This window comes from Camellia sinensis, chromosome 9, assembly GCF_055761805.1.
Source record: "Camellia sinensis isolate YWXY chromosome 9, ASM5576180v1, whole genome shotgun sequence".
Lineage (NCBI taxonomy): Eukaryota > Viridiplantae > Streptophyta > Magnoliopsida > Ericales > Theaceae > Camellia > Camellia sinensis.
The window spans coordinates 66,832,642-66,846,817 of record NC_138969.1 but is presented as its reverse complement, the minus strand read 5'-3'; the positions used below and the strand labels follow the sequence as shown (position 1 = coordinate 66,846,817).

The following is a 14,176-nucleotide window of genomic DNA, read 5'->3' as shown; positions in this document are numbered from 1 at the left end:
AAGATATGATATTTGTGTTAGTCATAACTAAAAAAAACTCAATAAGTTATAATCCAATACTACTTCAGGGATAACGAAAGACCTTTTTGGTCATAACCAAAACAATAATCACAACTAACATTACAATGAGTGATAACCAAGTCATAACCAAAATTATTTGAGCTTTTATTTGTGAGTTTTGATTTAATTTTAATTTATTTGAGTTAGTTCGTATTGAAATATGATGTGCAAAGTATAAATAGTTAAATTATATATATATTTTTATAAATATTTTTATAGAGAAAATTAGAGTTGGACTTTTTTTTGATAAATAAAGGACTGGCTCGCAACTTCCCATTTATTTATTTATTTTATCAGCAAGCATGCAGATAGTTATTGTTGCCAATAGTACAATATTATTTATTTATTTTTTTTTTTGAAGTATTGCTTTGTTTGTTATCAGACATGGCTATGGCTATCTGTGATGCTCTGATTTCCATTGGAGGAAAAGTTGTTGAATTATTGGTGGAGCCAGTTGGGCGTCAATTCGATTATGTCTTCTATCGAGTGAAATACATTGAAGAGCTACGAAAGCAAGTTCAAAATTTAGAGGCTCAGAGAAAAGATGTGCTTGACTCCATCGATGCAGCAAAAAGGAACAGAGAAGAAATTCTAGAAAGTGTCAAGAATTGGATTGACAAAGTTAATGGGTTCATTCTTGAGGCTAAAGAGTTTCTAGAAGGTGGTACCAATGTGAACCAGAAATGTTTCAATGGGTGGTTTCCTGATTTGGTCACACGACGCCGGCTAGGTAAGGCAGCAAAAAATAAAGCAGAGGAGGCTAAAGAGCTGGGAAAAGAAGGCACATTCAATAACAACATATCCAAACCTGTACCTCCCTTGGGGATAGAGTCCATACCCTCTGAACAGCTCGTGCCTTATGCTTCTAGAGATTTGGCAATGACGAATGTAATGGAGGCACTAAGGGATGACAATATCAACTTCATTGGAATACATGGTATTGGGGGCGTTGGAAAGACAACTTTGGTCACAGAAATTGGTAAAAAAGCTAAATCTGATAAGCTTTTTGACGATGCTGTGATGGCTGTAGTGTCTCAGAACCCAGACATTAAAAAAATTCAAGGTCAAATAGCTAGCTGGTTGGGTTTCACCCAATTAAATGATAAAGAAAATGAAATTGAAAGAGCAAACATGTTGTGTGCAAGACTCAAGGATGTGAAGAAGATCCTTGTTATATTGGATGATGTTTGGGCCAAACTTAATCTGGCAGACGTGGGCATTCCATTTGGCAATGTTCACCCGGGTTGCAAAATCATAATCACAACACGGCGTGAGCAAGTATGCAGAACCATGGGAAATGAATGGGAGAAGACAAAGATAGTCTGGCTTGATGTTTTATCTGAACAAGATTCATGGGACTTATTCAGAAAGAACGTTGGCGACGTTGTTGCCTCTTCTACGTTGAATGATGTGGCCAGAGAGGTTTGTAAAGAATGTGGAGGGCTTCCCATCGCAGTAGTTACGGTTGCAAAGGCAATGAAAGGTAAATCTAACCTTGAAGAATGGAAAAATGCAGCTCAAGAATTAAAAAAATCAGTGCCAACAAACATTGAAGGTGTTGATCAACAAGTGTACAAAAGTCTTAGGTTGAGCTATGATTACCTGCAAGATGAGGAAGCCAAGGATTGCTTCTTGCTTTGTTCTCTGTTTCCTGAGGATTATGACATCGTAGTAGAAGACTTGGTACGATATGGGATGGGGTTGAAATTATTCAAAAATGTTGATACAGTGCAAGAAGCCAGGAGCAGAGCAAAGTTAGTGATCAACAATCTCATAGCTTCCTGTTTATTATTAGCTAGTTATAAACAAGGTTGCATCAAAATGCATGATGTTGTACGTGATGTTGCCATATTTATTGGATCCAAAAAGTATTTTGTAAGAGCTGGTCGCAATTTGAAAGATTGGCCAAATATGGATAGTTTGGATCAATACACTGGCATATCGTTAATGAGAAATCAAATCAGTAACCTTCCTGAGGTTTTGGAATGTCCAAAGCTCCAAGTATTACTATTACAAGACAATGGAAATGCACGGTCATGTTCACATGAATTCTTTTCAAGGATGAAAGCACTGAGTGTTTTAGATTTGAGCCTACAACTTGACTACGATTTTGACAATTTAATTCGTAGTCCTAATGCTTTCAATAACCAAAAGTGTCTTCGAACATTAGTTCTTGATGAAATTAAGTTTGGGGACACTAAATTTCTTGGACAGTTAAAGGCGCTTGAAGTCCTCAGCCTCAGGCATGCCTTCTTTTCTGAGGCACCAAATGCTATAAGGGAGTTAACTAATCTAAGGTTGTTGGACATGACTGAAAGTCGTCATGAATTTCCGATTCCGGCCACAATGGTATTGCCTTTATTCCATTTGGAGGAGTTGTACTTGTTTCGCATCACATATTCGAGGAGTATCGGATACCCTGCAGTGGAAGTAGTTGCTGCACTAAGATCTTTGCCTCGCCTAAAAATGCTAACCATTTCCATACCTGACATTGCGTATATACCCAAGGACTTTGTTTTTCCTGAGCTGGAAGGTTTTATTATTTTTATTGGAAAATTGGGTTATCCGGTTATGGTTGAACATTATTCCCCAAATTATTTGAATCTTGCAAATTTGGTTGGATCCATGGTTAATTGGAGTAAATGGCTAAAGATGGTGTTGAAGACAGCTACATGTCTGACGATTGAAAATTGTTCTCAATTGGAATACTTGATCGACACAGTGGAATGGGGGATTTCAGCACAGGCACAACCACGTGATCTACAATTGCTCTGCAACCTGGAAGGATTGGAACTCCATTGGTTGGATAGTTTCAAAGGGATATGTGCAGCAAGTGCACTTACTACTTCCAGCTGGGTGTGCTTCCCAAAGCTCCGAAGGTTGGGTGTTTTCGGATGTCCTTCACTATCAACTGTTCTTCTTCCATTCAATTTGCTTCAAAGGCTACAACATTTGGAGTCGCTTTCGGTAGTAGAATGTGAGAAATTGGAACAAGTATTTGATTTTGGTTCTGAAGGAGAAGGCATGAAGCTGTTTTCTAGTTTGACAGAATTAACATTATTCTGGTTGCCTAGATTGAAGCATATATTGAACTGCTCCAGTCGTCAACATGTGCAACTCTGCAACCTAAGATATTTGAATGTCGATTCATGTGGCAAACTGAAATATGTCTTCCAACCTTCCATAGCTCAAGCTCTTCATCAACTTGAAGAGCTTCGTGTATCTAACTGTGAAGAAATGGAGGAAATTGTTGCTGCGAAGCAAAACGAAGGGCAACAAGAAGAAGAAGAGAGAGTGGACTACAAGATGGTGTTCAAAAGTCTCAAAGAAATCTGGCTTATACGTCTTCCAAACCTAAGTGGTTTCTGCACAAGAGGAGACGACTTTCCTTTTGAATGGCCATCCTTGGAACAACTTACGGTGACGCAATGCCCTAAAATGAAGACTTTCGCAGCCACTACTTCCGGCAGCACACCAAAACTGAAGGAAGTTGAATTGGATTACAGCATGATACCGCTACAGGGGATGGACTTGAATCAGTTTGTGCAAACCCATATCATTTCAAACCCACCTAAGGTACTTCTCTATTTTACCACATTTTAACATATATACATATATATATATATATATATATATATATATATATATATATTTCAGGTAATTAGTTTTTTGGGTGAATAATATATCAGGTAATTAGTCTTTTATTATTTAGTTAAAATTTAATATATTATCCTCTTTCATGGTAAATAGTCTGAAATTTTTTTAAATTTTTTTATATTTATTACATTTTTTATAATCAAATAGTAATGATTGTGATATAGTCAAATATTTGACCCAATTGATCATGATCGCATATGCCAATTAATTTATCTAAAAAAAATTAAGTGTTTTTATTTTTTATTTTTATTTTTAGTAGAATAAGATAAGTATTTTTAATGCTCCTTTTTTTTAAGTTTAATAAATAGTTATGATTGAAATATTAATAACTTAAAGAAATTTTTATGATCACGGCTGCATTAAGAGGGGGGGGGGGAAATGGATGTTGTTGGGGGGTTTGTTTATAATGTTGGGTTTTGTTGGTGGATGTTCAAATTTATATAAAAACTTAATTTAATGAATAATGTATTTTGGAAATTTAGTGTTTAAATTCAAATTTAATTTTTGGATAGAGATAAGGAGCTAAAGATATCATAGAAAATTTAAATTTAAAATTTTAACATCACATATTTTTTAAATACAAATCAATTATTTTATTTTTTTAAAAGCAAACATTTATCTGATAAATGTTAACGCTTATCTAGTTGTTTATTTATTAATTTGACCTTTTTCATATGTATATATATATATATATATATATATATATATTGTAAAATGAAGTATGATCTAATAGAAATTGAGTATGGCATTTTCTATTTTTTTTTTTAAATGTAAATATTCAAAAATTTTGGATTGAGATTTTAGATAGACACCCACAAATATATTATCTATTTTTTTTTTTGTTTAATATAATAGTTAGGAATAAGAGTTGTGGGATTTGCGGGTTTTTTTTTTTAATTTAAATTTACGTGATACAGGGATAGACATGTTTCTATATACATATCTATACCTAAAACTCTAAGGAAAGATATTATTTAATTTTTTTTATTATTATCTTTTACATAACAATTAGAGAAGAGAGTGAGAAGACCTGAATAGTGAAAAGGGAGGTGAAGGGAGATACCACATATTTATTTACTTATTCCAAAATTATGAAAATTTAAGAATAAACATTTGGAGACGTTTGACATAACAACTATATATATATATATATATATATAGTATAGATATATCAGGTAATTACTTACATTATGAGGCAATGTTTTTCTTTAAAAAAATAAAATAAAATAAATTAAATTGGGTCCTTGACTAATAAACTAGTAAATCAATGGACTACATATATATTCATTGTGTTTGTATGATTCATATCCGATTAATTTTAAATTTACATAATACACTTCAGTTTCGGAATAAATTTTAGGATGAAAATTTACGATAATTTAGTTTGTAGATAATTAGAGATCTCTAATAATTTTGAATTATATTTAGAGCAATAATACATATACAAATTTTGTAGACTAAAATGCTCAAAAATTTAAATATACGGTCGAAATTCATTCAAAATGTGAACTCTACTACATAAGAGTTGAATCTTAACCACATTATTTTTTTAGATATATTATTGTGCATGAATTTTGTGCATAGAGAGGCCCTTTGTTACACTCAAATAACATTTTTTATATAGATTACACTTTTTAATGTAAAATTTATTGTTTTCTTTTATTATTTAGTTAAAATTTAACATATTATCCTCTTTCATGCATAGAGTTTTACTTTTATTTTTAAGTGTTAAGTTAAGTTGATGGATAAAGAAATTTTACTTTTTACTAGCGCCTTTTACAATGAATGTTCATTTATGTCTTTATTAAATTTTAGTATAAGGACCTTTGGGCATTGAATGTTTTTTAGGCCCTTGGAAAAATATGGAAGAGACCTAGTGGATTGAGATAATGCCTTCCTTACATAAATATGGAAGAGACCTAGTGAATAGTTTAGTTTGTGCAAACCCATATCATTTCAAAGCCACCTAAGATACTTCTCTATTTTACCACATTTAACATATATACAAACATATATACTTACATTATGAGGCAATGTTTTTTTTTTCTTTTTTTTTTTTTCAAAAAAGTAAATTAAATTGGGTCCTTGACTAATAAACTAGTAAAAATCAATGGACTATATATATTCATTGTGTTGGTATGATTTATATCCAATTAATTTTAAATTTACATCATACAAGATGAAAATTTATGATACATTGTATTTTTGAATAAACTACAAATCAAATTATCAACTCCTCCTCATAGTTGATAATTTAGTTTGTACATAATTACATATCTCTAATAATTTTAAATTAAATTAGAGCAATACGCCATACACAAAATTTATACACTTACAAATGCTTACAAGTTTTAATATACAGTAGAGATTCATTCAAATTGTGGACTTCACTATATTAGAGTTGAATCTTAAACACATATTATTTTTTTGGTATATTTTTGTATATGAATTTTGTGCATAGAGAGGCCTTTTATTACATTCAAATAACATTTTAATTTTTTTTTTGTTGTTGTTGTATAGATTACACTTTTTAATGTAAAATTTATTATTGTCTTTTATTATTTAGTTAAAATTTAATATATCATCGTCTTTCATGCATAGAGTTTTAGTTTTATTTTTAAGTGTTAAGTTAAGTTGACGGATAACAGAATTTTACTTTTTATTGGCCTTTTACAATGAATATTCATTCATGCCTTTATTATCGAAGGCCTTTACTATCTAAAACATGAGATAATAAATTATTTAATATTCTAGCAACCACTTATATGGTAGTACTCGCTATAATGCTTAGAATTTATAACCATTTGAATAGTTCTATTTTTATTTGGGAGATTTTTATCAAATATTAGTATAAGACCTGTGGACAATGAATGTTTTTTAGGCCTCTAGATAAATATGGAAGAGACCTAGTGGATTGAGATAATGCCTTTCTTAATTAAAGAAGGAAAAAGAAAATGTTTACACTCAATTTCGTTTTTCGTTTTTCTTTTTTTTGGTTTTTATGCATTTTAATAAATTTTATATTAAGTTTTGATTAGGAATTTTTCTTTTTTTCTTTTTTTGGATTCAAGTTGCCGAATTCCAATAGTGAGACCTCCAATATATATATATGATAAGAGAACATAGACAGACAAAGAGAGAAGGAGAAGAGAAGAGGGTAAACAAGTAAATTATTCTCTTAATACCAACGGACTAATATTCAATACCAAGTGTTGGGGCAGACAAACAATCCCAACATCCAAGGCCCATCTGAAGCCCTCCGGCTTATGAATCCATTCCCCAAATCTGCAAACAAACGGGAGGTATGGTCACTGTTCATCATTCACAGTCCACTCTGGACTGTGATAGAGGAAAACAAACGGGGCCTTAGGCCATTAAGTCAAATGTGTGTAGTGTATTTGATAAAATTAAAAATTGAAGATTGAAGATTAAATATTGAATTTTTTAAATTAAAAAATTATTTAATAAAAATTTAAATACTAACTAAAAATAAATTATTTGATATGTATAAAATTAAATTTAAAATTTATTATTTTTAAATTATATAATTTAATTTTTATATTGGAATAGTGGTGGCGACGGCAATGGCATGGCATGGTGGTGGTGGAGCAAGTTAACCTCGCACAAGTGAGAAAGAGACCCACCTAGCCTTTTGTATTCTACCCATATACATCATTTTATTCTATTCTATTTTATTCTTCAAATCCAATTCATCATCAGTCTTTTTGCTCTCAGACATTTCGTCGAACACCTCTACACAGAGAGAGACAGAGAGAGAGAGAGAGAGAGAGAGAACTCAACAATGTCTCTGGAACCCAATTCTCAGACAGAGGTCCGCAAGAAGTCCTACAAAACTGGCGTCGATGGCGACGAAGCTCGGTGATATGACTATGAAAGAAGAAAGCAGTAATTGAAGAAAAAGAAGAGAGAAAATGGAAAACTAAGTTTGGAGTCCATTCATTTTCTCATACAACTTGATTACAGTAAAAAAATCCCCCCCTTTTCCCCCTCTCAACCGTAGCTATATACATCCAATACTAACTAACTAACAAATCTCCTAACCCACTAACTAACCCCCAACAATCAAACAATCTCTCAAACTAATTCTCCCTCTCAAACTAAATTCCTGAATTTCAGCGCCAACTGAGCTAACTGAATCCAAAACTTCCTAAAAATTTCCTAAATCATAACATTTCCCACCCCTTAAAAACAGTCTTGACCTCAAGGCTGGAAATGGGGATATTTGGTGATGATGTCCTGTTAGTCCACCAAAGTAGCATTCTCTGGAAATGAGTGAGACCACTGAATGAGGAGTTGATCCACTGCCTTGTTGTTCCTCTTAACCATATGTCTGTCCAGCACTGCCACAGGTTCCATTTGGAAAGTTCCATTAGGTGCGACTGGTGGGAATGTAGGCTGTGCGACTATGTGCTGACCCAACTTTTTCTTTAACAACGAAACATGAAACACGGGATGGATATGGGCAGAAGCAGGTAGCTGGAGCTGATAAGCAACCTTTCCAATTCTTGCCATAACCTGAAATGGACCATAAATTCTAGGAGCAAGCTTCATATTCCTGTGTAATGCCAAAGTAGACTGCATATAAGGTTGCAGCCGCAAGTAAACCCAGTCATGTGGTTCGGATCTATGCGTATCAGCATAATGCTTCATCTTGTGTTGAGCTTGATGCAGATTGTCCTTTAACATTCTGAGAATTGAAGCTCTATCCCGTATCCAATTATCCATGTCAGCCACAGCAGAGGGGTTGGAAGCAATGAAGGCGTGGTCTGGTGGATCATGGCCATAAACAGCGTAATATGGAGTGGTTTTGATGGCTGAATGGTAGGAAGTGTTGTACCACCATTCAACTAAAGAAAGGCACTGAACCTAGTTCCTAGGACAGTCACCTGTCATGCATCGTAAATAGTTCTCCAAGCATTTGTTTAAGATCTCTGTCTGGCCATCAGTTTGTGGATGATAAGCGGAACTTAAAAACAATTTGCAACCTTGCAAAGTAAAAAGCTCATGCCAGAAATTGCTAGTAAAGACTGCATCTCTATCGGATATGATAGATGAGGGCAGTCCATGTAATTTGTAAACTTGATCCAGGAATACTTGAGCAACATCTTTGGCTTTGTATTGATGTGAAAGTGCCATGAAATGGCCATACTTAGTTAACCTGTCGACGACCACAAATATAACAGATCTGCCATGTGTTTTGGGAAGGCCCTCAATAAAATCCATAGAGATGTCAGACCAAACTCGATTGGGAATAGCAAGAGGTTGTAACAATCTAGGGGATTTCACATTTTCACTCTTAAACCTTTGACAAATGTCACATTCGGAAACCAACTTTGAAACATCTTTCTTTAACTCTTTCCAATACATAGTTCTCTGAATTCTCTTAGTGGTTTTATCAATCCCTGAATGCCCACCTATTGCAAAGCAATGAAATTCCTCCATAATCTGGATCTTGAGCTGAGGCATGTTCCCTACCACCAATTTGCCTTTATAGGTCAGAATCCCTTGCTTCCAACGATAACCCATATGGGAAGTATGATCAAGAATCAAATCCGCAATGACCTATTGCACCACTGGATCATATACCCAACTTTGCTTAATTTCAGCAAACCAACTGGTAGACACAAAAGTGATAGCATGCAAAGTAGCAGGGTTATCTGTAGTATCCTCCCTCCTAGACAAAGCATCTGCTGCCCTATTCTCCTTTCCACATCTGTAAATGATCTCATAATCATAACCCAACAATTTAGTAATCTACTTCTGTTGGAATGGGGTGCCCACCTTTTGCTCCAATAGGTACTTTAAGCTTTGGTGATCTGTTCTGATAAGGAATTTCCTACCCAAAAGGTAATGCCTCCATTTGAGTAAAGCCAAGACCACTGCCATTAATTCCTTTTCATAGGTAGATAAAAGTTGATCCCGTGTAGATAAGCCTTTACTGCAAAAAGCTATCGGATGTCCCTCTTGCATTAGCACAGCCCCTAAGCCTTTTCCCAATGCATCTGATTCCACCACAAATTCTTTAGTATAATTAGGCAAAGCCAGAACTGATATTGTGGTCATTACTGCCTTAAGCTGTTCAAATGCCATTGCAGCTTCTGAGTTCCATTGGAAGGAATTCTTTCTGAGTAATTTATTGAGTGGAGAACAAATTTTTCCATAGCCCTGAACAAACCGTCTATAGTATCTTGTAAGGCCAAGAAATCCTCTTAGTTCCTTTAAAGTAGCAGGTGTAGGCCAACTAATCATAGCTGTAATTTTGGTTGGTTCAGCAGAAACCCCTTCCCCTGAAACCAAATGCCCCAAGTATTCTACCTCCTCTTTACCAAACACACACTTGGACCTTTTGGCAAACAGTTGGTGAACTCGCAGCAATTGCAAAGTAGTTTGCAAATGATGCAAATGATTGGTCCATGTACTATTGTATACTAAAATGTCATCAAAAAATACTAAGATGAATTTCCTTAAGTGAGGCCTGAAAACTTCATTCATCAAGCTTTGAAAAGTAGATGGGGCATTTGTTAACCCAAATGGCATTACCATGAACTTATAATGTCCATCATGGGTTCTAAATGCAGTTTTGTAAATGTCTGTAGGAGTTACCCTGATCTGGTGATAACCAGATCTCAAATCCAGCTTAGAGTATAGCGATCCCGGGTTTACCCTTGTTATATAGTGATCCGGACATGTGTCCGTGGATGTTGGTAGTTGTTTATTATCTTGTTTGCATCCTTTCTTACTTTGTATTTGAGTTATAGGATGTGTTGAGCGGGTTTGTTACAGGTTGGTTGAGTTTAGAAACCAAAACTAGTTGCCCAGATTTTTGGCCTGTACGCTCGAGCGGAGGTGTTGGCGCTCGAGCGTAGATTACACCCATTCAGTATTTTCCTGTGCAGCGTTGTACGCTCGAGCGTGGTATTGGCCGCTCGAGCGGGGTTGTCTGAGTACCGCTCGAGCGTAGGGTTGGGAGCTCGAGCGGAGGCTTGGTTCTGCAAAAGTGCTGGGCGAGTGCATTCTGCGCTCGAGCGGGAGGTTGGCCGCTCGAGCGGAAGTCTGTGAGTGGCCGCTCGAGCGGGGTGTTTTACGCTCGAGCGGAGACCTGGGTTAAAGTCCCGAATTTGTGACTCTTCAAATCACTTTTTCACTTTCTCTTCTCTCTCTTACTTTTCCAAAAACACCATTGTTGAGTCTCTCTCTCTAGATACTACCTTCTCTCTAGGTTTTGATCTAGTAGGAGTGATTTACTCACCTTTGGCCTTTACAAAAAAGTTGTTGATCGTCGAGGGCTTCATTTTAATCTGAAAATCTCGGGTTTTGGAGCACGTTGGGTTTTGTCGTCTTCTCCTTTGGGACTCCGAATTTGAGGTAGGGATAACCTACTCCTCTCTATGGGTTTTGTCTTTAAATTTTGGTATTTTGAAATGTTGGGCTTGGTTTGGTAATTTTGTGAAAGTTTGGGGCTTTTGTGTAATTTTACAAAAGTTGGGGTTTTATTCATAATAAACCTAGATGCATGTTTGGCATAGAAAAAAAATGGAATGATTGTTGAATCATTGATGTAAATGGGACCTAAGGGTTGAAATAGTAATTATGGAAAATGGCCTAATTACATTGTTTAATTAATTGGGATAATTAATTGGTGAGAAATGAGGAAATGAAATGTTGATTGAATATCCATTTGTGCATTTATTTTCTGTTTTAGAAATAACTGCTTTGGGCTATCGGTGGAGGATAGTCGAGATTGTTTTAGACAATGCATGATGATTAGGTAAACTGAAACTAATCAATGAAGTGAGTCATGGAACTTGACGGTTGATTGAATACATTAACTATATGTATTGAGTGATTGTATATAGAACCATTGTGTTTGTATACGTTTAGTGTAGAGGAGGAGAAAGGGGATGTACTCCGCGGTTTAGGGGAAGATAGGGGATGTACCTCTAAACCGGATAGTGTTGGGAGAAGATAGGGGATGAACTCCGTAGACACAGCTCATATGCTTGTCTAGAGAAGTGAAGATAGAGCTCATATGCTTATCTTTGTGATGTGTGGATATAGCTTATATGCTTATCTGTGGATATTGTTGTTATACATATCTGTTGTAGAATGTGGATATAGCTTTTATGCTTATCTGAATGTGGGATATAGTTTTTATACATATCTGTGGAAATGATGATAGAGCTAGCATGCTTATCTGTTGAAAAGGGGAAAACGAAAGGTAACTTAGACTCATAAGTTGTATGACATAAATGTGTAATTTATGTGAACGTATCAGTGTTGACCATCTATCAATTGCTAATATTTTAGTCATTGTTCATGGTTGGTTTAGTGTATTTCTACTGGGCTGTGGCTCACCCTATATGGGAATATCATTTTCAGGTGCAGGAAGCATGCCACCTCCAAGGACATAGCTTGGGAGGCTAGAGGCGGACACAGTTTTGTCGTTTTACTTTTTGGTGTATTACATGTAACTTCAAGCCAAGGGCTTAATGTGTACGAGTTAGTACTCCTTTGTTGTAACCAAGTGTTGACTTGGAAAGCTGTAAGCCCGTAGGGCATTTTGTTTTGATGTTAACATGTAATACTAATGTAATGGAACTCTAATGAATAAAGGAATGTGGTTAGTTTATATATCAACGCATGTCTTAATTGTTGGGTTTAATGTTGCAAATTTTGAGGGCGTTACATAGAGAAACACTTAGCACCACACAATTCATCAAGGAGTTCATCTATAGCAGGAATATGAAATTTATCCCTCACAGTAGCTTTATTTAGGGCTCGATAATCAATACACATTCTCCGACTCCCATCCTTCTTCTTAACTAATAGCACAGGTGAAGAATAAGGGCTAACACTGGTTATAATAACTCCTGAAATTAACATCTCGCTAGCTTGTTTTTCAATCTCAGTCTTTTGGAAATAGGGATACCTGTAGGGCTTGATATTTGTAGGTTCTGTCCTTAGTTTCAATAGTATGCAATGGTCGTGAGCTTTGGTTGGAGGAAGGGTCTTAGGTTCTTGAAAAATATCTTCATAATCAGCCAATAATGCTTCCAAGTCTGGTGACTATGTATCTTCTAGTTCATTACATTCAGCTTGAAGAGAGTACACCTGAGCTATAACTCCAAGTGCTTGTTTCTGAATTATCTTTTTCATCTTATTAGCCCTAATGACTGTCAATTCTCCTTTTCTTTCCTCCCCTTAGCACATGTCTTCTGTCATTCAACTGAAACTCCATGCTAAGATTCTTGAAATCCCATTTCACTGGACCCAATGTTGCTAACCACTGAATCCCCAAAACCATGTCACAGCCCTTGAGTTGCAAAATCCTGCATTTCCCACCAAAATCCTCTACATATTGTTGTCCTCATTAGTTTGGTTCCATCAGCAACTGAAACTGGTAATGGGTCTGTCTCTGAGGCCATTATCCCAACTCTCTTGATTACTTTTGGACTTAGGAAATTATGAGTACTTCCCGAGTCTATTAACATCATGACTAGCTTTTTCTTGACATTGCCTTTTACCCTCATAGTTCTATAGGAAATAGAGCCAGACAGGGCATTAATAGAAATTTGTAATTCCTCTTCTGGACTCTGATCTTCATCCACATCTTCACCCTCGTCTTCCACCTGTTCCTGATCTTCTTGTTCAACCTCCAGAGCATATAATTGCTTCTTTTTGCAGATATGGCCCCTTGTATACTTCTCATTGCATTTGAAACATAATCCTTTGGCTTTTTTTTCTTCCAAGTCCTTTGGTAGTTCTTTCTTCAGAAGATTCATAAATGGATTTTGTTTGGCCTGATGGGAAAAAGTAGATTCTCCCACTCTATTCCCTTGTCTGGCTCTTCTTGCTATGGCTTCAATGCTATTCTCCTACATTTTAGCCAATCCAATGGCCTGAACTATAGTAGTAGGCCTGAACATTAACACCCCTGCCTTAATGTCTTCTCTTAACCCACTGATGAAACAACTAATGAAAAAAGCTTATGGTAAATCATTGGTTTTATTTGCCAGAATCTCAAATTTTTCCTGATATTCCGTCACAGTGGTTGTTTGCCTTAATTTGGTCAGATCACCCATTGCATCTTCATAAGAATTGGGCCCAAATCTAGAAATAATTCCTTGTTTGAACAGATCCCAATTAATCTGGCGATGACATTTCTCAAACCATTGGTACCATTGAAGGGCCTTATCCTCTAAATGCAGAGTGGCTAATTTCATCTTATTTGCACTTTCAACCGAGTTATAATCGAAGAATCTCTCACATTTATATAACCATCCAGTGGAATCTTCCCCAAAAAATCTTGGAAAATCAATTCTTGCATATCTGGTATTGAAAAAAGTAGAGAATTGAGATGAATCCGAACGAACCTGAGCTTCCATGGTTTCTGGATAATTTCCAAAAACTCCATTTGCCATTTGATCATACTTGACAT

The 14,176-nt window shown here is 35.5% G+C and overlaps 1 protein-coding gene across 1 annotated transcript; it reads left to right on the top strand.

Moving 5' to 3' along the window:
* Positions 1–444: 444 nt before the first annotated feature.
* On the top strand, positions 445–3,663 carry LOC145799510 (putative disease resistance protein At4g27220). Its single transcript, XM_082889102.1, has one exon. It carries the CDS (start codon positions 445–447, stop codon positions 3,661–3,663), a length of 3,219 nt encoding a protein of 1,072 aa, XP_082745228.1.
* Positions 3,664–14,176: the final 10,513 nt, after the last annotated feature.